At 42.7% G+C, this 24,056-nt stretch overlaps 4 protein-coding genes across 8 annotated transcripts in view; 1 reads left to right on the plus strand and 3 right to left on the minus strand.

Annotated features, from left to right (window-relative positions):
• The window catches only part of tbcd (tubulin folding cofactor D), a 43,580-nt gene extending 42,877 nt beyond the window's left edge, over window positions 1–703 (minus strand). The window contains exon 1 of the mRNA XM_086133790.1: window positions 155–703. Within this exon, the coding sequence (XP_085989916.1) occupies window positions 155–425 (271 nt within the window). The 5' untranslated portion in view covers window positions 426–703. The remainder of the gene's footprint in view (window positions 1–154) is intronic.
• Window positions 704–1,044: 341 nt separating this feature from the next.
• fn3krp (fructosamine 3 kinase related protein) lies at window positions 1,045–5,423 on the minus strand. Its single transcript, XM_086133793.1, has 6 exons — window positions 5,103–5,423; window positions 4,882–5,033; window positions 4,696–4,787; window positions 3,081–3,163; window positions 2,835–2,957; window positions 1,045–1,857 (listed from the first exon to the last, which is right to left on the minus strand). The coding sequence occupies exons 1-6, from the start codon at window positions 5,241–5,243 to the stop codon at window positions 1,519–1,521; spliced, it is 930 nt and encodes a 309-aa protein (XP_085989919.1). The 5' UTR covers window positions 5,244–5,423; the 3' UTR covers window positions 1,045–1,518.
• Window positions 5,424–5,962: 539 nt separating this feature from the next.
• Window positions 5,963–8,655, plus strand: arl16 (ADP-ribosylation factor-like 16). The gene is made up of 5 exons (XM_086132816.1): window positions 5,963–6,114; window positions 6,346–6,401; window positions 6,662–6,778; window positions 6,865–6,980; window positions 7,579–8,655. Exons 1-5 carry the CDS (start codon window positions 5,979–5,981, stop codon window positions 7,739–7,741), a joined length of 588 nt encoding a protein of 195 aa, XP_085988942.1. The 5' UTR covers window positions 5,963–5,978; the 3' UTR covers window positions 7,742–8,655.
• On the minus strand, window positions 8,258–21,376 carry epn3a (epsin 3a). Of its 5 annotated transcripts, none has more exons than XM_086132812.1 (11): window positions 20,969–21,376; window positions 17,599–18,297; window positions 14,176–14,294; window positions 12,441–12,518; window positions 11,893–11,982; window positions 11,632–11,715; window positions 11,325–11,454; window positions 10,842–10,994; window positions 10,154–10,219; window positions 9,856–10,083; window positions 8,258–9,130 (listed from the first exon to the last, which is right to left on the minus strand). In XM_086132812.1, exons 2-11 carry the CDS (start codon window positions 18,161–18,163, stop codon window positions 8,862–8,864), a joined length of 1,782 nt encoding a protein of 593 aa, XP_085988938.1. In that variant the 5' UTR covers window positions 18,164–18,297; window positions 20,969–21,376; the 3' UTR covers window positions 8,258–8,861. The 5 variants fall into 5 exon arrangements, with proteins under 5 accessions (XP_085988938.1, XP_085988936.1, XP_085988939.1 ...); XM_086132810.1 differs by lacking the exon at window positions 20,969–21,376 and adding an exon at window positions 20,115–20,402; XM_086132813.1 differs by lacking the exon at window positions 20,969–21,376 and adding an exon at window positions 20,076–20,094.
• Between the last annotated feature and the right edge of the window lie 2,680 nt (window positions 21,377–24,056).

The raw sequence follows: 24,056 nt of genomic DNA on the forward strand, positions 1-24,056 counted from the left end.
ATAACTGAGCATAGTCTCCGAAAAATGTTTTGACTTTGCCTCACCTGTGATAATTAGACAAAATCCATTAATTACTTTGGTTATGCTGTGAATTAACTGTCAAATGAAAAATAGGTGCCTTGACATTGGGAGTAAGGAAATGACTGATGCTCACCCTGGAACTTCTCCGTGGCGGACTCCCGGCTCGTCTGGTCGCCGTGGATGTCCGGAAGACTGGCGATGAGAGCCTCGATCAGGTCCCGCTCACCGAAGCCCTCCAACACACAGGTTTTAGGCTCTCCTCCGTCCCCAGAGCAGCCAATTTCCATCTCCGTTAACTCGCCCTTACTCGCTTCGTCGCCTCCGCACCCGATCTCCATATCCGATAACACAATTTCGCCTCCCTCATCTCCCGAGCACGCAACTTGTGTCTTCAATGAAGCCATAGTGTGGAGGTTTGGCAGGCTCAGTTATGTGTGAGGGGTACCCTAGCTTGTAATTGTTAGCATTCGCGCTAGCGATCAAAATTTAGAACATGATAAAGCGGTTATGTGTAAATTCATGTATATATTTGGTGATAAACTCCTCGGGCAATAGCTGTGCCGTTTGGTTAAACGAAAATAATTTTAAAAACGGCAATGAATATGAACAATCTCTAAAATTGCGTAGACTGTTTGTTAGCAAATGCCCTGCCCCGGTACGGCAAGTCAAAAGGCTAATTCCTGCGACGTTACCGCGCATGCGCCGATCCGGAAGCAAAACCAAAATGACGACCGATCGTAATGAGCGAGGGAGAAAGCGAGAAGCTTTCAAAACATTTTTTTTTCTTCAAAATACTCACCTTTTTCGTGTTCATGACTTTTCCATAGATGCGCGTATGTAATTCACACACGGGAGCAGTGTAAGTCTTTCATCTCTGTGATGGTACGCGTGCTCTTTGCGTGTCTTTTGCACGACAACATAATCAAGTGCTGACATCCAGTCAGCATAATTAGAATATACACTCACTAAAATTATTTCTTTAATTTCATTTAATTTTCAAGATGAAAAAAAGAAAAAGGGATCTCTTCTCAAATTAATTTATTGCTTCAAAGAAATGCCTGGTACTCTGCAGTTCAGTAAATAAACTTGTCCACACGCATTTGTACAATTAAGGGCCTCTTCTGAAATAAATGCCTTACTTCAAATAAACACTGGTACTCTTTGGAGTTTAGTAAATAGATGGTAGCTAGTCCATACTCAAGCATATGAAAAACAATGCATGCCTTGCTTCAACTGAATGCCAGTTGTTATCTGCAGTTAAGGAAATAGACAGTAGCCACTTCACATGGAAGCATTTGTGCAAATAATGGTTTCCTCTCAAACTAACTGCCTTACTTCAAATAAACTAAGCATGATTAATTTTGTAAATATAAAATCTTGAACACAAACTTCTTAAAATGAAGACAATCGTAATATAGTTCTTGATTGGTTTGATGTCATGACATTTTAACTTAAACATTTAGTAACATGTTACCCTATGCAAAGTTTAAGACTTTGTTACTTGAGCAAGTCCTTCATGACGCTTATTGATGAGCCTCTGTAGCCACCGCCAAAGTGGTTCCAGTGATTCAGGTAGTTAAAGAGTTGGTACAGTTGGTTTCTCTGGGCAAAGCCGGGTGCCTTGGGAATTTTCTCGTGGTAGGCCGAGTAAAAGGAGCTGGTGAAGCCTCCGAACATACCGGCAATTCCCAACTCGTGTTCGGAATGGCCATAGAAAGAAGAGGGGTCGAAGATCACCGGGCCCTCACTGGTTTCTGCCACATTGCCTCCCCACAAGTCCCCATGGAGGAGAGCCGGGAACACCTGCACATCTCGGAAGAACTGAGGGATCTTCAGCTGTCAGACATATTTCGGGTTACCAGTGCGCGGCTTACTCGAGCAGTTGAGTAAACCGACGGCATGTGGAAACAAGCTTTTATTATACAAGAATGGGAGCCACCTCTCAAATAAATGGTCAGTATTCTGTTCTCTTCAGTTGAAGAAGTACGTAGAAAGTAGCCAGTCCATATGAAAACATTTGTGAATACAAGGGTGCCCTCTGAAATAAACGCCTTGCTTCAAATGAATGCCTGATTGTCTCTGTCGTTGTAATTAGACAACAATGTGTTCCTACCCAAACATTTGTGCGTATCAACGTCTCCTTCTAAATAGATGCCTTATTTTGACTAAACGGCCACCGCTTTCCTCAACAACCAGTCAATGAATGTTTGTGCAAATAAATGCCTCCTCTCAAATTTCCTTCACATAGGTATGTGGCACTATCTGCAGTTCAGTAAATAGAAAGGAGCGAGTCCACACACAACCACTTATGCAAATGAAGGCCTCCACTTATATAAACGCCTTCCTTTTGTTAAATGCAAATGCAGTTGAGTATTTAGTGAGTAGCCCATCCATACGGGTGATTTTACAAACACAGTAAAGACCTCTTTTAAAATAAACATCTTGCTTCAAATGAACAACTACTATATGCATTTGAGTAAATAAAAGTCATCTTGTCCGTATTTAAGTTGGTGTGCAAAAAAAGGCCTCCTCACAAATAAACGCCCTCCATAAATGACTGATTATCCATGCGGTTGAATTAGACGACGAATGAACGTGACTTCAAATAACTGAATGTACATTTTGCGGTTTAGTAAACAGACAGCAGACACTCCATACTCAAGTGTTGGTTCAAATAAACACCTAGTACTACCTACTTGACTGACTGAGACAAATCCGATCATGCAAAATGATTTGTATAAATAAAGGCCTCCTCTCAAATAAACGCCTCACTTCGAATTAACACCTGGTACTCTCCCAGCGTTGCAGCTTACCTGCAGGGCTGCCCAAAGCTCTCGCACCTCTCTGTCCCCATTTGACTTCTCCAGTATGTTTAGCTGACATTCAAGCCTCTGTCGAGTGTAAAAGGTCACCCAGTCAACCTGCCATTCGTTTTCCTGTAAGTGACAAGAAGAAATAAGCCACGTTAAGGCTGCATGAAAAAAATGTGACGGCTTTAAAGAGGACACGTCATGCATCTACATAGCTACAATTCTGTTCAGTTTGCAGAGTGTGTTCACCTGCGGTATATAGCCACAACATGTAACGGTAGAGAAGCCATATTTGTCCACGTAAGTCGCCTCTGACTGCCCGGCTCCTTTGCCTATTTACGCAAAAGGAATTCATAAATTCATCTTGCACATCACTGCATATCTTCAAATAATGGCCTCTATGGTAATAAACACAGTAGCTCAGTTAAGGTTGATCATCCACACAAGTAGATGCCTCACCTTAATTAAATCACTCAGGAGCAAACAAAGACTGTCTGCAGTAGACTAAATTAAAAACAGACAGTCATTTGTAGAAATGAACAATCTGCTTCAAATGAACACACAGTATTAATTGCAGTAGACTAAATGGAAAGATCAAAATGTACATTTTTTTGTGTGCAAATAAAGGCCTTGCTTGAATTAAAACCTTGTACTCTCTGCAGTTGTGTTAACAGAAAATCAGCTGCGCTTCAAATAACTCCATTCAACTTTAAAAACAACCACTACTGCATACCAAGTGCTGTACATCAAGAAAACCTGACATCTAAAAACAAAGACAAAACAATAAATAACATTTGGCTTTTGACTCAGCATGACTCAGATTTAATCTTAGTTTTACTGTTTGGTGCCGACTACCATCTTTGTTACTGATTATTGCTTTATTGTTGTATATATGTTAGTTGCTCCATGTACAGCACTTGGTATGCAGCAATGGCTGTTTCAAAGTGCTCTATAAATACAGTTGAGTTGAGTTGATAAATATAGAAAACACAAGAAAACAGTAAAACTTGTCTCATGTTGAGTTGAAAGCCAAAGAATAAAAAAAATGTTTTAAGACGAGTTTTAAAAATTGACAATACATTTCTGGCACTCTCTGTAGTTGAGCAAATAGAAAGCAGCTAGTCCAGACAAGTACACTACTCCTACAAATAAAGGACTCCTTGCAAAACACACGTCTTCCAGTACTCTCTGCATTAGATTAAACAAACTCCCCTGACCACGAGTTGAGCAAATACAGAACTTCCAATAAGTTTGGTCGTAGTAAGTTACGTTGATTTTAGTTCCCAAAAAGCTTTGATGCGACAAAATGTTGTTCTTAAGCACCTAAGTAGATACTACTGTAAGATAAGATAAGAAAACCTTTATTTTTCTCACAATGGAGAAATTCCCAATTTACAGCAGCAAAACATTATGAAAGGGAGAAGTAGAAGAACAACAAGTATATTAGTAAATATCCATCCATCCATTTTCCGAACCGCTTGATCCTCATTAGGGTCGCGGGGGGTGCTGGAGCCTATCCCAGCCGTCTTCGGGCAGTAGGCGGGGGACACCCTGAATCAGTTGCCAGCCAATCGCAGGGCACACAGAGACGAACAACCATCCACGCCCACACTCACGCCTAGGGACAATTTAGAGCTTCCAATCAACCTGCCACGCATGTTTTTGGAATGTGGGAGGAAACCGGAGCACCCGGAGAAAACCCACGCAGGCCCAGGGAGAACATGCAAACTCCACACAGGGAGGCCGGAGCTGGAATCGAACCCGGTACCTCTGCACTGTGAAGCCGACGTGCTAACCACTGGACTACCGGGCCGCTGAGTGTATATTAATTTGTTAATATTTGCAGTAAAAGAAGAACATTTACCAACTGTCTGCTGCTCTTTGCTCACTTTCTCAAACTGTCTCTTGTTGTGAAGGTGAAGATCAGCCAGCTGCTCTCCCAGCTGCTTTGAATATCTGCACATAACAAGTAAAAGGAAAAAAAACAATAGTTTCAAAGATCCTTTTTGATAAAGTGGTGGCCATGCGACCACAATGACAGGAGCCTCACTTGTTTAGACCACGCATATCCAAATGCTCCATCACAAACACACAGCCTCCACTGTCCAACTCGATCACCTTCACAGGTTTGGGCACTTTAATTGTTCCTGTTTTTATTATGGCGTCCAAACTGGCCATTTCCCCATCAAACATTGATTTGGCCTGTGAAGGATTGAAAACGTGCCAAGTTACAAAGTGCATGAGCAGAGTTAGAAGCAAGATCATAGTTACCTGGCTCTTGTGGTTTATCTTCACAAACACTTTGCCAGTGTCCGTGTGGTAACTCTGGCCCTGACTGATGCATCCACCTTCTGAGTGGCCAGCTGATTTTAGCGTGGCTGTACCCAACTCTTTCTTTAGTTCATCTTCCATCGCTCAACAAGCATTATGTGCAGTGTAATGTCTGTTGAAGTAAGAACGACGCCACTCCAACAGCCTGCAGCGCGTTTATTTCGACTGTACCATGTGGAATTGCGTGACGTGCCAGATAACGGATTAAAGTACGTAGTTGGTTCAGTTTATTGGTGATTAATATGCCGCACATTACAACAGATTACGTATTGATAAATACTATTGAACGAATTTTCATGTTTTTTTCAACGTTAAAGTGAAATATATAGGCTCTTTTATAACATCTGTTTGTTAAAAGCAATAATGTTGACACCGTTAACTGTTTTGATCAATTTTACTTTCCGTAGTATTTGCAGTACAATGACCAATCGGAGTTTATGTCGCGTTGGGGTGGTATCCTATCATAGGCGAGAAAGCTCGTCACGTGAGACCAGCATAGTTACCTGTTAAAATACGTTGCTACATACTTATAATACTGTATTTCTGGCCGCCTATATTGAACAATAAATTTTATGTAAAAAGCGTGTGCTTTCCACTAAAGTAACGGAATGTGTTGCACTCCACCGAATTAAACTATTTGCAATACATTGAGGAAACAGACACTAAATAATAGGTTGGCTTCGTCCGAACATTCCAAAGGTAAACTGTATTGGCCTTTGCTGATTTCCGTATTATTTATATCATGCTAACGCCACTGGAATCCCGTATCCACTTTGTCCTATGATGGGCGAGTTGACTACTCACGTGACTGTCACCATGGTTTCCCGTGAAGCTATGGTGCTACATGCTAATGCCCAACGAAGCCCTGAACCTAAAATGAGCAGGCATGAAGTGTGCTTACTCCTAGGAGCGACGGGCGTTGGCAAAACATTGCTCCTAAAGCGACTCCTCAATATCCTTTCTGCTTGTTTCGGATAATAAAACCCTAAAGGCTAGAAGATGCTAGTCTAATTGTTTTTTCGCGCACCCCTTAGCAATTTTACTGCATCGTAGCATGATTAGCATTGCCAGTTGCAGTTAATGTGACAGATCCGACTATTGTAACTCAACTGGAATGACCATTTGGTGTTTGACTAACTTGACCTAAACACAGCTGCTGTTGCTTTCTTAACCTTTTGTTCACAGCTCAGTTTGCAGGGAGCTGTTGAAATGGATAGCCCTCCACATACTCTGCCGACTGTAAATTAGAGTAACAATTTGACGACACTTATTTAACATTTTTTGAAGTATGATAATTTTATTCAAGAAGGAGGAATATATAGTATCATACACTACTACTGTACTCCATACTTAAGTTGGATTTTTAATTACTTTAAAACGAGTAAAATATAAATACACTTACTGTATTTCCATATATTTTGTATTTTTATATTTTATATATGGTGAGTTTCTAATCTTTTTTTTCTTTCCATTTCGTTGGCTGTGTTACGTCTCCTCAGGTGGGAACCAATCTGACAGGCATGACGCTGAGGCGAAAGAAGCTGACGATCAGGGAGCTAGGAGGCTGCATGGGCCCAATATGGCCCAGTTACTTCAACGACTGCTCATCGGTCATAGTAAGTGCTGCTTCCACATACTGAAGCTCAAAACACGCGCAACAACATATGTATAATATTTCATGTTTTGTCTTTTTTTTTTTGAGTTTGTAGTGGACTCATCCAACATCGCTCAAGTGTCGGCATCATGCATCCAGCTTCTGTCGGTGCTTTCTGCTGAGCCTCTGCGAGACGCTTCAGTGCTTATAATCTTTAACAAGAGGTAAAGAGACAGAGCTGTTATGCTATAATAATTTGGATTTTATAGTGTCTCTCATGGGACTTAGGAGACTTTATAATAACCCATTGGGGGATATTTTGTGTGTGTGTGTCCCATATGATATAATTGAATGCATGCTTTACTGAATAAATGGTGTTGAAAAGTTCTTTTTAATGGCACTAAATGAGGAATTCTCGGTTCATAAAGTATATTCGGAACAACATATAAATACTACTGTAATAGAATCATCAGTTTTGTTGCTGATCTTTGACATATCCAAGACAGTAACCACCAACGTCACCCAACTAGAGGGATGTGCAAAGGGGTAACAAACAGGGCGGGGGCACCGGGTATCCACCTGAGAGGGGCCCCACATCAATCAATGAAATTTGATCGGGGCATGTTTGTTGTTGATGTAAGTCCATGCATGATAAAAATAAAGGTTTTCTTATCTTATGATCGACGGTCATGAAGTTAGGAAAAGTTCCCTCGGCACAAGGATTAAAAACTTCCAAGGAAGCAGGATAATGGATTCAAACTGGGAGAAATTCCTCAAAACTAACCTGGCTGATCCATTCTTCTTACGCTGGTCCCCTTTCAGGGACGTTCATTGCACCATGAGCCTGGTAGAGATGCGCTCCCTATTCCGACTGGATGACGTGGTGGCCTGTGCCCCTCAGCCAATCACCATGTTGGAAGCGAGCGCCCGCTCTGGAACAGGACTGCGCGAGGTGTTGGCGTGGTTGGAATCCGTCGCCAAGTGATGATTATTGGCGTGAAAGGAAGCTACAGTGACATTTTATTGAAATTGTGAGGGCACACTTACATAGGCTAAAGGTCAAATCATTGTTCAATGTACAGTAATTTATTCAACCAGGAGACCTTTATGGATGAATGCAGTCACATTTTTATTTGTCTGAATATGATTCTTTACTATAAATAATTTCTGCCAGTGACATACCAGGCAGAAAAATTACATGTGCTTCTACTGGATGGCAAAAGGCACATAACCAGTGTACAGTACAGTGACTGTGATGCGATGTATGTTTACGACCATCCTGCAGGGGGCGTATAGTGAACGTCAAATCAAGATTGGGGAGGCTTTGACTTAAATAATGTTAAGGAGAAGTGTCGTTTACAACATTCGATTAAGTCTCCGCACTTGAATACAGTAAGCCTGAAAATGAGTTTCACATGACACCAAATAAGCCTGGCTGTTAACTCTTTAAAAGAAGCGGCTACAAACTCAGATAATTACACAGGAAAGGGAAAACAAGGCATTTGTTTGAAGGAAGTGTTTATTGTTGAACTGATTATTGGGGCAGGGTGTTTATTTTTGAGGGGGGGGGCACTATTTGAGGAAATATGGCTATTTATATTTAGGACCAAACAAGTAGAAACAATTGACGAAGTCCTTCCATAACACTCTACTCATTCTGTGTTCATTACCGTTAGCGTAAAGCCTGAAACACTTTCAGCTCACCCAAACTACATGATCTTCCTGTTGTAAAACCCACGGATACTTTTTTTAAACAGCACTGCGCAAGTCCATCGTGTAGAACAACAGCAGCAGGTGGTGACACAAACAGCTGAGTGTGCAACATGATTGTTGACTACACAAAGGCAGCAGAACACATTTGAGTGGAAATAAAGGCCAAAGTGCAACGACGACAACTTACACCGTGTTTCTGTTCTTGTTGTTGTTGCGTTAGCTAATTAGCAATAACCTGAAAAGGACTTTTACATGATAAATCATTTCGAACCTGTTACTGCATCCATTAACTTGTTATGCCACAATGTAGGAGAAAAACAGGTAGGGGAGGTCCACTTGATTCCTTCGGACTGCAGTTCAATTTCCCTTTTTGTAACTACTTGAATGGTTCCTCATAGGAAAGGGTTCTGATTGTTCAGTGCGGGCTGCGGTGCCAAAGCACCATCCATGGAGAGGGGCAACAGAGGCTGGGGCAGCTCCAGGCCAGTGTGTGTCGGGTGGGTGAAGGACGACGGGAGGCTGGCCGTCTGCTGGCTGACGGGCAGAGGCAAGGAGGCGCTGTAGGAAAGGGAAGGCTGCATTGTGCCCGAGCCCATTTGACCTAGAGTGTGTCTGACCGGCTCCGGATCAAATGGGTTGACGGTGGTGGAAGCACCTGCGCCTAAAAAGGAGAGTCAAAATAATTTTAACTTATTCAAAAGGTTTGTTTTTGTCATAGTAGCTGCATCCCAATGATGCCATTCTTGACACAAGTGAACCCATTTGACTTCTGTTACTAAACAAAAAAGTAGCAAATAAATGCCTCCCCTTTTCTCTTGAAAAACAACAGACTTCACACACACGCACACAGACATAAAAGAGTTCATAGCTGACATAATTTTAACCCTGTTGGTAACCACAACGGCAACAGATGCCTCCTTCAAATATGTGCCTCATGTAAAAAAAAAACAACATACACTACTTTTGACTTCACACATGCATATTAAATAGTTCACACCCAAGCCCATTTAAACACTATTGCAAACCAAACAAGAAATAAAAGCCTCCCCAAGTAGATGGCTCTCATTTACGATGAAAGACAAAAAAACAATTAGTGACTTCACACTGTCATTAGAAATTTACCAGCTGAGCCCATTTGAACCCTGTAGCTAACCAAAACAGCAGCAAATAGATGCCTCTTGCAACTATATCTCTCTATTTTCCCTCCAAATGAAGGGGTCCTTTACACAAGGCTTTTCCCTTACAAACACTGAAAAACAATGCTTTATCAAAAATTGAGACTCATAATGTAAAAATGTGTGCAAATCAAGACAATTGATTAACCTAATTCTCGGTCCAACTATATGCAAAGTATTCAAAATACACTGGCCCTAAATCAGCAGTTACCTGCTAGAAAAGGGTTCAAGCTGGCTTGGGAGTTAGCAGGGATCAGCGTATCCAGGTTGACCAAAGAGGCGGCTGCGGGGCCGAGGAAGGACTCGGGGGTATGCACCATGCGAGGCTTAGGGTCCGCCAGGCTCTGTCCTAGCTGGTGCAAGTCAAACATCTCCGGGCTGCCTTCCCTCTGTCCGTTGAGTTTACCTCCGTCCATGGCCTCATCGAACAGATCGCCATCTAAAAGGAGAGTTGGATTTGTTTGGCACTGGGCAAAAGTCTTGATAAGATAATCAAATGCAATCATTACCGGAGGGGCTCGCAGCTCGGAGAGGAGACATTTTTGGTATTGTGAAGGGATCCACTGCAGATGATCCTGAAATGTTGGAATATCATTAGCCATCTTATTTCTATAGCGCATGTCCTCCCAGCTGACTTATACACCCTGGAGTGGTCACCAACCAATCACAGGGCACATATCAGCTCAACTACTCCATCCTGTGTTCTCTCTTTTTGTACCCTCTGTCATGCTACTCGGCCTCTCCATTGCAACCTACACAGCCAAAGCAAAAAGGGGTCCCCACAGAGTCCTAGGTTCTCTTCAGAAAACCCATCCGTCCAAAAATGGTCAATTCGATATTTTTTCACAATCTGAAACGATTGTCCTATCGTCTGTTATTTCTCCATTAATTGCTTGAAAACAATTCTTTCTTGAGAACTATTCTTGTTGCAAAACTCCGCCTCTTCCCTTACTCTGCAGGAGCCGTGCAGCATTATGGCCCCTCGGGATTGAAAGTCTGCCAAGATAATGTAACCACAGTTCTTTTGAAGTAAAAGCTTTCTGACGAGTAAGTCAATGTAGACTTCGAAGTAAAGGGCTGGATTCCGCATTCTACCATTTTAATAAATGACAGAGTGATAAATTAGTGTGCTGCCCATAACATCATTATTAATGATTCTCAGTCTGACACAATGTATAAATTGTAATGCACGCCCACCTGTGCCCCATAGGTTGGAGGAGGCTGTGCCCGGTGGGGGGTCCCAAGGGTTGACTGGGGGCGGGCTGGGCTCCCAGGGTGGAGGAGGGCTGTTGGAGGTGGGAGGTACCATCCAGGCAGCATCACCCACTTTTGACGAGCTGCGGCTTCCCTCTTTAATAGCGGGAGTAAATTGGAGAGGGTGGATGACTTGGTTACACATTTTCACCCACACTGAGTGGAAACTCACCCCCCACCACCACCATGCATAATATGTTGCCTTTAAATATCCCAAGTCTTTACTCATTCCAGTAAGATCAATAAAACGCCATTAGGTGACATTTTGTACTTATAAGACCATGAAGAACGCTAAAATACTTCCACGACTTTGTTTCATTGATGACAGTTATGCTGACTTCACATTATTTCCTATTTCTATATTTCTGAAAGGACGTGTGATTCATGCACTTCAACCCTTTCAGCACATAATGCTCAGACACTCACCCAAGGAGTTCCAGGGATCTGTGCCCCCCGCACGAGCGGACGCTTGGTACGGGGTTTTATGCCAGACGTTTTCACTCGGAGGAGGGTCTTTGGGTATGGCAAAAACATCTACCAGGTCCATGAAGGCAGTCTGACAACACGGAAAAAAAACATCAGTAAGTAGCTTGTCAGATAGTTTGAACATTTTAATGTAAATAACTAATCAAAACCCTATAAATTTTGTCACTGGACCAACATATGATGCCCTCTGCAGCCACAACGCCCCTCCCGCCCCAAATAGGGTATTCCATACCCCAAAATTTCATACCCCGCCTTTAGACGACATCTCGCGTTTGCTCTCCTCCAAAGCTTTCTTGAGTATCGATTCATCTCCTTGGCGACCGAGTTGCTCCTGTCAACACATATCCTCGCCTTAGCTGGTTGATTATTTTTATTTCTCTCTCTTTTTTTTTTTAACAAGGTCTCCAATTGATGAGATACATCCACCACAAAAAAATGGTGTTTCGAGTTAAAAACATCTTTCAGACATGCCCACATTTTTTTCATTGGGATTTTATTTTTCGCTTACCTTTTGGTGTGCTTCCTTGCTCATGCTCAGCGCTAACTTGAGCTGGGAGTCCTCATCCATGTCCACTGTGGTAGGTGGACGCTTGACTGACTGCGAGTGGGGCCAAATGCAACAACAAACAAACAAAAACGGTTATGACATTGTTTTTTGTCACATCATGACACCACAAGTACCTCACCTCACACCATTGAGAAGAGAAGTTTGACCGGTTTGTTAAATAAAGACCTGGGGGGGAAGTTATCCATAATGACACTAGATGGACAAAAGTATTGGGACACCTGCAAATGGAGGATAAGCTGGAGTTGTTCTGCCACTTTGCAGCTAGAACAGCTCCCACTTTTCTGGGAAGACTTCAGACAGGATTATGGAATGCTGGCACAAAATTGGAAGCATAGATTTAGTCAGGGTCAGCGAAGGCATTTCGCAAAAAGCCCTCATTGATGACCGTGTCTCAATTCTATTGTCCATGTCGTGTAAGAAAGCTTCTGGAAGGAAGAAGCGAGCAAAATAACATTCCCTTCATGTCCCTGGACCAAGCGAAGCTGTACCTTCTTAACCTCTTTGCTGATGCTCACAGCGATCTGCATTGCGGTCTTTTCATCGAGAACCACTGTTGTAGTAGTCGGCTAAGGTCAAAGGGAGCAAGGATTAGAAGCAAGGACCCGAGGTACAACCTGAGGCCATTCATTCATTAGCGGCACTAAGATGATTTCTCTCAGTACGCTTTCTTCTAGTCAGTTCACTCTGAAGAGGAGGGCAGGCTGTGTGTCAGGCGCCTGGCCGTGCTTGGATATGTGCTTCCTGTTTGGCTGGCTCGCAGTGATGGATCCCAGTGCCATTACTGGCTGAGTCAGAGACAGAGACGTTCTGTTCTCAGGGAAATGGTGGCTTGCATATAATAAGGGCTTAATGGCTTCGTTGGAAACGGACCTGAGCAATCTCACGGGTGGGTTTTTACCGTACTTTTTTGGCATTGTTGTCTTCAACAGATACACACACACACACTACAAATACTTATCGATGTCACATAGGGAGAGCATACGACGAATGCCAACTTGGAAAAAAAAAAACATACAGTTCCAAACAACTCCCGATCGCAAAACAAAAGTCCTCTTTTTTTCTGCACCAAACATGGTTGGTCACCCAAGTGGAACTTTAATATATTTGTTAGTTATTGTAATGGATGGAGTGCATACACCTCCCGGCTGAAAAACCCCACTCAAAATCAGCCAGGTATGTTTCCCAAAATGGTTGCAGGAATGTGTTGTGTAACTTGAATATCTTGTGGTTACTTTGTAATGTAGGGAGAGCAGACATCCCCTCGAAGAAGAATGTAACGTTCCAAAGAATTACTTGTTTGTGTCATGTCATTTATGTATGGGATTGCATGCACCACCACAACACAAAAAAGAACAGTATTGTCCCACCTAACCCTAAACTCCTATTTTTTTCCTGGGACCGAACTTTAATACATTTTTTACTCCGTGTAACAGGGATTAACACGGAGAAATCATAAACTCCCCTTCAAAAGAATCGTATCCAAATACTAAGGCTGCATGATTATGGCCAAAATGATAATCACAATGATTTGTTTTTCATCAATACTGTAATCGCGATTATTAAACACAATTATTCATCATGCAAAACATCAAGTTGCATTTTTTTTAAACAAATGTAAAATTTCCAATGATCACTTTACTGGTGAGCTATTTTTAGAAGAGGCCCTAGTCCTTGAAGGGGCTACCTGGTGCCCAAGGACCTCATGTTGGTGACCACTGTTTTCGAGGCACTCTCTCCTCATCTCCAATTTTTGCTGTACTTTCTTCTCTTGACATGACTTGCTATCATCAGGCTCCTGCTGCAGGATGCACTTGCTTGTTATTTAGGCAGTTTAATGAAGCTGCCTGCTGGTTGGCTTACAACTGATTGAGAAAGTACTGGATTCGATTTCTAACAGATCCTGCATTTTACAGCTAAAGATTATCATCGATCAGGTTAGTTTAATCGTGGTTACCCAAATTGTGATCAAGACAGTAATGTGATGAATTGTGCAGCCCGAACATATGATATTATTTCAAAATACAATGAAGGCAGCACCGAATTGCACAATGTTGGAAAGATGCAGCAAGATACATCATAGACAGGAACCCTAACGAAAGATTATTGGGAAAATGTGTATGTTTCTTACTATTCACGGTTTTGCTCTGCTTCAGAATTTTCCCACGTACTGTTGACAGTGTACAGTACCATATGTTGCGTATACGTGCGATACAGCATACATACCTTTTCGCTTTCCTCTCGGCTCATGGCCAGGGCCAGCTGCAGCTGGAGCTCCTCCTCCCCCGTGGTGCTCGGCCGAGCTTGCTCCAATTCCGGCGCGAGTTGAGGAGAGGAAGAGGAGGCTGGAGGAAGGAGAGGAGAGAGGAATGAGTGTGTCGGGAAGTGTCAAAAACATTGACAGAAGGAGCGAACACGGACAAAAAAATAAAAAACACGCTTTGGCTGCGTTCTCGGGTCAGAAAGGCGCTGGTACTGGCGCTGAATGTTAAAATATCTGCCGGCCCTTGTTGTTTAGGATCTTTGTTGCCGTTGCTTACCAGTCGGTGGGCCCAGAATGAGAACAATGCTGCGCCTGTGCGCAGAGTTCGGGGAAGATCTTGGAAGATGGATGGATTTGGACGTGGCCCATCGAAAGAGCACATATTCTCAAAGTGGGTTTGCACATCTGTGGATGCTTAGCAATAGCCAGGCTACTAAATTCTAAAGCATGTGGTCAGATATTTTTTTTCATTATTATTTATTGTAACATGGGGAGTGCATAGAAACCCATTTAAAAAACTAACAAAGTCCCCCAAATTTTTACTATTACAAATTCATATTACCGGTAGATGCAAAAGTTAACCTTATTATTACCTATAGGAATAGCATACCTCCCCCACCCCCAAAAAAAGGCAAAAGTCCCAAGGCAACAGCCTTCGATAGTCAGAGAATGGGCGTAGGGAGAGCATACAAACACCTCTTCCCCCTACGGTTGACTATGACTGCTTGGAATTAGTTGTATAACTTGAATAACCGAGTTACTTATTGAAACGTAGGTTGAGCATAGAGCCCCTCCACAACCTCAAAAATGTCTTGACTATCATTTGCGTCAGTTGAAATCTGTTGTATGAAAACTATGGAAAGGGAGGGACTACAGCCCCAGAAAAAAGAAAAACACAGTTCCAATAAAGCAAGTGTCCTCTTTACCTCAGGACCAAGATGGTCACGCAAGTAGAACTTTAATACTTTATCAGTGGGTTATTGTACTGTCAGCAGAGGGACAACATACGCTCCCCTTTCAAGAAAATCCACAATGTAAAGGGATGATTCATTTTGCCTGAACATTGGGCATTGTGCTCCTCCTGTAGAAGTGCTGAAGCACATGGACGCTGGCTCAAGGTGGGAAGTATCCACATGTTTCCACTGGCTCACCCTCATGAACAAATATGCAGAGAATGCATATCGGGGCTAGGGAGAGTGGTTGGGGGAGTATTTGCTTGGACAAAAAAAAAAAAAAAAGACTAGACAGAAACTGGAGGCAGTAAAACAGTCAGAAAGTGTCTGCGAATGTGCCTCTGATCGCACCATAAAGCCACCACTGTTGGTCATCTGCTAACGTTTCACACATTTTAATTAAGAACCACACAGACCACATCAAAGCCCGAAGGGGATGATTGCATTTTTGTTTTTCAGTGAAGATAGCACAAAGTCCCACATTAAAAACCAATAAAAAAAGCCACAAAAATCACTCAAACATATGACAGCAAGCTACTCGCAAGCTAAGTGGCTACAGACGAGCTGGTATGCACTCCGTTTGACATTGGCAGTGTATTCGTGCTTCATGTCTTTTTACACTTGTTTAACAGTTAATATTTACAACAATGAGATGTGTTGTTTCAAGACTTATTCCATTGTTTATATTTGTATTAAATGTCTTTCTCATAGGTCTGAATTCCTGTTACCTCACAATTTACAGAATTCTTAATTCATCAATTCTTACACCCATCCCAAGTTGTATTCCTCCAAAAATGATTCATTTCAATATTCCCAACAGGAAATGCTGGTTTTAAACTTGGTAAAAATACTCATGGAGCCATTGTGTCCTTGAAGCAGTACGAGGCTTGTACTGGTTTGCTTGGTTTTGGACGCATGCACACAAAAGCGGTGGGGGCCTCGTGGCTTTTTCTCTTTTGTAACTAGAGATCAGCTGATGGGGCTGTGCACCGGAGAATGACAGGAATGCTCAAGTCTGACAGTCAGAGAAAAGCAAAATTACAAAACTATCTGAAAAGTGAAAGAGAAAAGATTGTATAGGTTAACTGTGTATTTTTAATGCGGGATCTTTCATTTGCTAGGCGCAAATTCCCATGATAGGTCACACGGAAAGGAAATTCATGTTCAAATAGCTGTACCGGATTTTTCCTCATACTTTAATCTTACGTTTGTCCATTTGTAGTCGCCATCCTCACGTTCTACACTGTAGTATCTGCGAGTCACTGTATGTAAATTTAAAAGGGGGAGAGGGGCACGGCCTGGTGAGTGACACTGTAAGTCAGCGGAAGAGAGTGTAGTTTGGCTGTTGTCAGAAAACACACAGTGCCTGGGCGTCAGGTGTGGACGATGCAGCTCATGTATGAGATTGCTTGTCATGGGTTTATTTTGTTACCGTTTATTCAAGAAAGCAATTGAGAGTGCACCGTGGGCTGAATGCATCCTTGACCAATTGTGGGGACATTACAGAAAGTTCTAACGAGTGGAAGGCTACATTAAATTCACCCATATTAATATCTTAGTTTTGGCATGGCATGTGAGTTAGTCCTGCTTTGCAATAAATACAATACACTTTATCTCAGTTTTTTAATATTCTCGAGCTTTTCCCAAATGACTTTGGGTGAGAGCTGTCGTGCAGCCTGGATTGGTTGCAAGTCACATATGTAGATCATTTCGACTCGAAAATGTCCATAGTTTTGAATGGCCTATCTATACGTATTGAAAAAGACCGACTACGTCAGGGGTACCCATTACGTCGATCGTGATCGACCAGTACATCAAGGATTGGTCCCAAGTCGATCCGAGGGGTGTAGAGGGGAAAGAAAAAAAAACATTTGGGCCTCTGTGCATGTTAGTAATATTTTTTGTGTTAATGCACACTGCACCCCAATCATTCCATCAGTCTCACTTTCACAAAAAGGATTTATAAAAGAAAATAAAATAAAACAAGTCATCTTTAACCTGGGGTGACTTGTGACCGCGTCACCGGAAGATGTTAGCGCTCAGCAGTCTGCAGTTGCAGCTTGTAATCGGAGTTGTTGTGCTATATCTTTTATCGTTGTCATTATTCTCATTCAGAGTTTGTTTTGTACAATTCACTGAGGGGACGAGTAAAGAATGGGAATCTGGAGGGCCGAGAGAAGCATTTTAAAACGGTACGCGTGAGCTACGATCATGAACAGGCTGCCTAAGTGCGTCGCATGCCTCAGCTTCAGGCTATTGCTCATCATGGCATGCGTGTGTATGTGCATGCGTGCGTGCATACCTGTATGTGCACGCGCGCGGTAACGGGTCGATCGTGAGAGGTTGGTTGATCAAAAAGTAGATCTTCGGTCAAAACAGTTTGGGCACTCCTGGACTACGTGCTATGAGGTGCGGTTCATCTTTATTACTCACATTGTAGAGAAGAGGGCAAACTTCGGGTCTCGTGCATCCCGTAGTGGCTGGGGTGGGCAGCCGGGTATGGAGGAGGTAGCTCTCCATATTCACCATAGACCCTCACCATGCGCGACTTTGTCTTCAACGCCTGGGCCCTATCTTTCTTCAGCTTTTCCGGGTCCTTCAGCAGAGCCACCAGTTTCTTGGCCTTTTCGCGGATATGGATACCCTGGTCCTCTCCATCGCGGTCTATGTACTGGAAGTCCTTGAGGGTCTGGATGGAGTAAATGTTGTCCCGGCACTCCTGCGCCACGCGGACCGAGCCTGCCTTGGTCAGGTAGTCCAGCAGGGTGAGCGCCTTATAAACGTGGCGCCAGTTCTTGCCGTGGTCATTGAGCCGCCTCCAGATCATACCCATGACCTCGGTGAACGCCACCATGTTGTAGGTCAGATCAGCAATCTCTGCCATCAGTGTGCTAGAGGCGCCCCACGGGTCATTGGAGGTGGCCTCGCGCACTTTGATCTCGGCATCCGTGTAGTTGTTCACCACATTTTTCATCTGCCGGCGCAGCGATGTCTGCATGGTGACGGTGGCGATCAGGGCTCCAGTGGGGGAACGAAAAAAAAATGGGGGGCCCTTTAGGTAGCAGCTCAGAGGAAAAGAAAAAGAAATCCAAGCTTGTCTTTGCAAATTCAATTAAATCCACAAGGTTGTTCCTGTTGGGGAGGAAGACAATGTGACAATCAATGAAAAGTTTAGGATCACTTGGACAAAAAGTATTGGGACATGCATAAGCATATGCAATGTGAAAATGAAAGAAAATATGGAATTGTCTCTATTGACATTGCACACCTATGGACAATTTAAACCAGGAATCGGCAACTGGCATGCGTCAGAGATTCCAAACCTTCTAACGGTGAGACAGACCTGCTCACTACAAAATCACCGTCTTGTCCTGGTAGCATAAAACTGTCCAAAATTAATACAAATTTAGGAGGAACAAAGGAGATTCTCCCAACACAGCGAAAGGTGTTAAAAGGGGAGGCGTAAGTACGTTGCGTGCCGAAACTCAACACCAAGGCTAATCTTTCAATGGGACAATGCAGAGTGATTGTGGTGCAAAACACAATGCGTTGTTTTCAAGTTGACTCTGTTGAACACGCTTTCCATTCCTGTGAGGTAAATATGAATGTGACCGTCATTGGGGGAGCAGTTTCAAAATGTTGCATACATCACTCCTTGGTTCATTACATTGGACTGCACTTTGGACTGATCAATTCTGTCAGCAGGGTGGATGAACATTCCAAATGAGATAAATTCATGGGCCACATCATTAGGTACAACTGCACTCGTTCATGAGAAGTTGAAAATGTCTGTCTTGACAAAGGTAATCAGTTTTTGAAATTTTAAATATATGTTGTATTCGTAGTTGAACGGTGGTCAGAAATTAAAACGTCCCTCAATACTGATACCGTGTACTTCAAACTAACAATAAATAAAATTGTTAGAATGTCAAAGCGAGCATCGTCACCAACATGTTCTCAAAGCTGTTGTTGTCACTTGTAGCTATTTAATACACACGCACACACATGTCACATAAAAAGTGTAAAGATGGTGAATAGCCCGTTAAGGTAATTAATGAGTCGAATTACGGTTCGTGAATGGACCGGGTTACTTCATTTTCTCTTCTCAAAGCCTGAGACGCTGTGGCCTTTACGTGGTACATTCCACTGCAAATTTAAAATGGCAGCTTCCCGTGCATTCCAGGCACCTGACCTCCTCAATTATCAAAGACGGAAGTAGCTTGCTGATTAACAAACGAGTGGAAAGAAAAAACATATTGCGATGGTTTTTTTTCCACTTCTGTTGACAGAATATTCAACTATTTGAAATTGTAGTTACTTCTGAATTGGGTACAGTTGGCTCTTTTTAAATAGACTGTCCAGGTGAAGGCAACATCAATTTCCTGAAGCAATTTCCTTAAGTTGTGTGCTTCAACTATACCCACGCCAAAAATAAAAATAAAAATAAATGATTGTGCGATTGATTAGTCACCTTAAAATTATGAGACGTGATGTCAGGGCGGCTCACGTGGTGCACTTCCTGTTACTTTAATGACGACATAAACGAAATGTAAACAAAAAGGGTTTTCAATTTTTTCAATCTTTTATTTAGATTTAAGTTTCAATGATACTGATTCGGGTTAGGATACTGCTGTGAATTTTGCTATCCACGATTTTTTTTCACGAAAGCAACACATCCGAGAGCTGAACTACACGTTATGTAACTCTAAATGAGCGAATTGAACGGCAAATTTAATTTAGAATAAAATTGAAAAAGCGCATTTTTAATTGACTTTGTCCTGTACGTATCGAATTTTCCCGGGACGCTGCGTCGAACGGGACGAGGAGGTGAACTATCTCACAGTGACTCAGCTTCTGTGATTTCGATGAAAATACAAATAATAAAACCTGGATATAAGATCTATAAATACCAAAAATCTTCATTTCCTCTTCCCTCCCCCCTCTCCTACCTTCATGACATGGCAGCGTCAGGCTCCCAACTTTTGAGAGGAAGGAGGAAATAAGACCAAAATGTGTCTCCGCCTCTCGGCATGTCCCGATAAGCCGATAGGGTAAAACACAAAGTGTTCAAAAATATCTTCTATCTCGTCCTAATTCGCGGGAAAAAGTGATTTTCAAAACTCCTGTTTATATTAGTGCATTGCAGTGCTGTGTAAAGGCAGGAGCACCCCCGCACCACTCCTGAAAACACTCTAAAGTGCAGGGAGGGAGGAGTGGGCTGGTGAGGGAGGCTGGCCTGCACTGTGCATGCAAAGTCAGCCTTAACCCTTTCATTGTCGAGGTGGTGACAAAAGTACTAAAGTGCACTCGAAAGGAAGATGCATTTTTTTACTTTTGGGGTGAAGGCATAGCTAGTAGCCAAGGGTTGATGAGAACTCAGACGCTCAAGTTCTATACAGAATATGTAAGTGGCATACACGCCTGACTCCACAAGTGCATCTCAAACGCTGTTTGATCCACGCCCCCCCCCCCGAAAAAAAATCGGAAAAACGGAAATGATGAAAAACAGTTTAATGCAACATCGCCACAAACGAGTACTACAAAGTTATCGGTCTTTGCAGTTGTTCATCAATTATTTTAAATTGGATAATTTTTTTTCTTAATTCACTTGACAGGGTATTTAATGAGGAAAAGAGAAAATGAATGCATGGAGATTCACTTAAGACTGTGACTGTTGATTTTTTTTTTCTCCATGCATGCCCTGCAATTGGCTGGCGACAAGTCCAGGGTGTAACCTGTCTCTCTTGGAAAGTCACATGTGACATTACTGAGGACAACACATACAAAAATGGATGGATCTTACCAGTAATATCGAAATAAGTGCAGATGGCTACTGTGAGTCAATGTGGGCGGGACTTTCAAAAACACCAACGTCAATTATTCCAGTCTGAGACGTGGCTGAAGCTGCATTCATCCCTTCTTGTTTTGGTATCTGTAAACATATGGTAGCATATATTTCAACATAAAAAGTGTTGTTGTAAAAGCAATATGTCCCACGGGGGTTCAACTGAGAGCCCTATTTCCTTTGCAGCAGAAAGTCTGGGCTCTTGAGTTATTTATCAGCAATAATGGCGCATTGTCTAAAGTCAGGTCCTGATGCATTATACAGGACCTTAAGCTTATTGGCTTTGAGGTTTAGTAATCTCGGTGAGCCTCATACGCAGCGAGCCCAATAATGCCGGTCGTGAGAAGTGGCGAAAACGTTACAGAGGAGGGACCGGCAAGTGCTCGGCGGAACAGGATGGACAGGAAATTCCAGCTTCTCCTTGAAAAAACACACAAGTGTTGCAAATGTCAACAGGAGTGATGGCGCCATGGCCTCAAGCAGCACAACGGAGGGATGTCCTTTTGTTCCAACATTAAAATAAGCTTGGGTTGTGGCGGTTTCATTTTGATTCTCACCAATCAGGTCGGTCGAGCTCGACTTCATAGCTGCCATCCAGACACTCCCTCCCTCCCCTGCGTCTTTTATTTCTCCCGAACAGAGATTCCTGAGCATTCTTTGTTTCCCAACAAAAGCCAGCAGAGGTCAGCACAAGGAGGAAGGTCGTGTGCTGACTGGGGGAAGGGACACAAAGGGAGAGCGAGTGTGCAAGGAACACACAAAAACAGAAGCATGTTTCAGACATCCAACCAAAAAAAAAAAAGAATCATCTTTGGCCCAGCCCTGATTACATTCAAATGTTTCTTTAAAGCTTCAGCCTCACGTCACTCCAGTCTCTTAGCTCTCCTCTCGTGGTGAGATGGTCAGTTTGCAGCAGATTTTGTTGTTCCTCTGTCTTGGCTTTGATTAGCAGCATTTTTGAGTAGCAGCATCATGTCTTGGCTGTTTTTCTTCAGTTGGGCCTGAGTCAAGGTGGAGGCAGTTATGAACAGTTCTAAACAGCAGTCACAGTGAGCACAAAACTTTCTGGCTTTTGTTAGACAGTAAAAGAAAGACGGGAAAAGCCGACTAGAACATCTGAACTTTATCTGCGGTTAATCATAGGAACTTGAAATGGTAGTGGCGAATACAACCAAATCCCCATGCACAAGAAAGAGGGTGTGCACACTTGGACATCCTCGTGGCTGCAGTTGTTTATTTTACGTGCCCTGTCTAAAATGTTTCTTTCATTTTTTTCAACGGAGCTCAGTCAGCTCATCAGTCAGCTCTGCAGAAGCCTGATGACAATCTTGATCATTTCAATGAGTTGTGTACTCAAGGAGGGAAACATCTCAAATAGGCTGGTTTCGAGTTTTGGGACAGGTCCTTGGTCAGGGTTTGGGGTAGGTTTTGGATGAGTCTAGAGCAATGGTGGCCAATTAATTTTCCAAAGTCATCTGTCGTCTTGCTTCATTAACATTGAATTGAATTGAATACAACTTTATTGTCAATGATATCACTCTTTAGTCAACACTCATAAAAACAAATCCTGCCTGCCAAACGCGCTGGGAACAAAAAGAGGAAGTTGATCTCTGACGAAATAAAATCAGTATGAATTCAATACTAAGGATGACTGTACTTATTGTCTAACCCCCCCCCCCCCCCCACCCTCTACAAAAAAGAAAAATCTCATGATGACTAAGAATAATGAACAGCATCATTGGCCGCATTCCATCTGGCTATGTGCCTGCTGCCGACAAGGTTCTACGAGACGCTTCAATGGAACACAGCCACTGCCATTACCTTACATTGTCACTATATTACTTCACTGACATGTGCACCATGTCCACCAATTGTATAAACACATGACACATTGTAAAATGTGAAACACTGCTTCTATATTTACTCTGGCCCGTACACCAACGCGCTTAAAACTGTCAGCCATTATAGAATGTTAGGTACATTTCTAAATAGCCATGAAGTGGAAGCAACTCATGTTCTATCGTGCCTGTGGCGCGGTAAAAAACAAAAACAAAATCCCTCTAAACAAATGTGGGGAAACTGTCAGGAAAAGCCTACTAAAATATCTGAAATTTATTTGGGTTTAACCAGAGGCACTTGAAATGGTGGCAGGTGTGTGCTGAGTCCCGTTTGAATGTGATTATCTCTGAACACAGCCCATTGGTTTTGTAACTAACTGTAGCAAAGTCATTTCAACTGTAACTAGGTCACTGTAACAAAGTAACTGTAATGTTACTAAGTTGGGGTAATTGCAATTATTATAATGGTAACAAAGTATCTGTTAATACGTACCTAAAGCAAAGTAGGTAAAAAAAAAAAAAGAGTCAGAAATAGCCTCCTAGAACTGTTGAACTTTATGTGGGGTTGATCAGAGGCCCTTTTGAATGTGCCAGTCTCTGTGAGTTAGAATTTGATTGGTTATTTCCATACAAAGCGTGTCGGCATCACATTGCAGGGGTCTGGGGTTTGATTCTGGCCATGCTGTTTGGAGTTTGCATGTTCTCCCCGAGCCTGCTTGGGTTTTCTCCGGGTACTCAGGTTTCCTCCCACATTCCAAAAACATACGTGGGAGGTTAATGGAACACTCTAAATTGCCTGTAGGTGTCACTGTGAGCGCAGATGTTTGTTCGTCTACGTGTGTGCCCTCCGACTGGCTGGCAACCAGTTCAGGGTGTACCTCGCCGACTGCCATAAGACAGCTGGGATAGGATCCAGCATGCCCCGTGCCCCTTGTGAGGCTCAGCGGATCAGAAAAGGGTTGATGGATGGATGGAATTACAAACAAAGCTGTGCACACTACTTCCTGTTTTCGACAGATTTTTGTTCAAGTGATTTGTACATGTTGTTGGTCACATGAACTGTTGAAAAAGTTTTAAAATTATTTCTCTTGATCTAAAAAGCTGTTCTATTGCCTTGACCCTCTTCTGTGGCAGCAGCTGCACCTTGTGGAGACTGAATGACATTTCCAATTGAGGGCAGCCTTTTCTCATGATGACGTGCTCGGAAT

The sequence above is a fragment of the Hippocampus guttulatus genome, chromosome 16 (assembly GCF_054856545.1).
Source record: "Hippocampus guttulatus isolate MCC_2025c chromosome 16, RoL_Hgut_1.0, whole genome shotgun sequence".
NCBI classification, from domain to species: domain Eukaryota; kingdom Metazoa; phylum Chordata; class Actinopteri; order Syngnathiformes; family Syngnathidae; genus Hippocampus; species Hippocampus guttulatus.

What these genes read in the sequence shown, in the direction of transcription:
- fn3krp (XM_086133793.1), bottom strand. Translation starts at nt 5,243, where the DNA reads ATGGAAGATGAACTAAAGAAAGAGTTGGGTACAGCCACGCTAAAATCA. An exon ending in AGATAAACCACAAGAGCCAG is followed by an intron (nt 5,034 to 5,102) that starts GTAACTATGATC and finishes AATCCTTCACAG; the next exon opens with GCCAAATCAATGTTTGATGG. An exon ending in GTTGTGGCTATATACCGCAG is followed by an intron (nt 2,958 to 3,080) that starts GTGAACACACTC and finishes TGTCACTTACAG; the next exon opens with GAAAACGAATGGCAGGTTGA.
- arl16 (XM_086132816.1), top strand. Translation starts at nt 5,979, where the DNA reads ATGGTTTCCCGTGAAGCTATGGTGCTACATGCTAATGCCCAACGAAGC. An exon ending in CTCCACATACTCTGCCGACT is followed by an intron (nt 6,402 to 6,661) that starts GTAAATTAGAGT and finishes ACGTCTCCTCAG; the next exon opens with GTGGGAACCAATCTGACAGG. An exon ending in ACGACTGCTCATCGGTCATA is followed by an intron (nt 6,779 to 6,864) that starts GTAAGTGCTGCT and finishes TTTTTTTTTGAG; the next exon opens with TTTGTAGTGGACTCATCCAA.
- epn3a (XM_086132812.1), bottom strand. Translation starts at nt 18,163, where the DNA reads ATGCAGACATCGCTGCGCCGGCAGATGAAAAATGTGGTGAACAACTAC. An exon ending in TTTGCCCTCTTCTCTACAAT is followed by an intron (nt 14,295 to 17,598) that starts GTGAGTAATAAA and finishes TCCTTCCTCCAG; the next exon opens with CCTCCTCTTCCTCTCCTCAA. An exon ending in GCAAGGAAGCACACCAAAAG is followed by an intron (nt 11,716 to 11,892) that starts GTAAGCGAAAAA and finishes ATGTGTTGACAG; the next exon opens with GAGCAACTCGGTCGCCAAGG.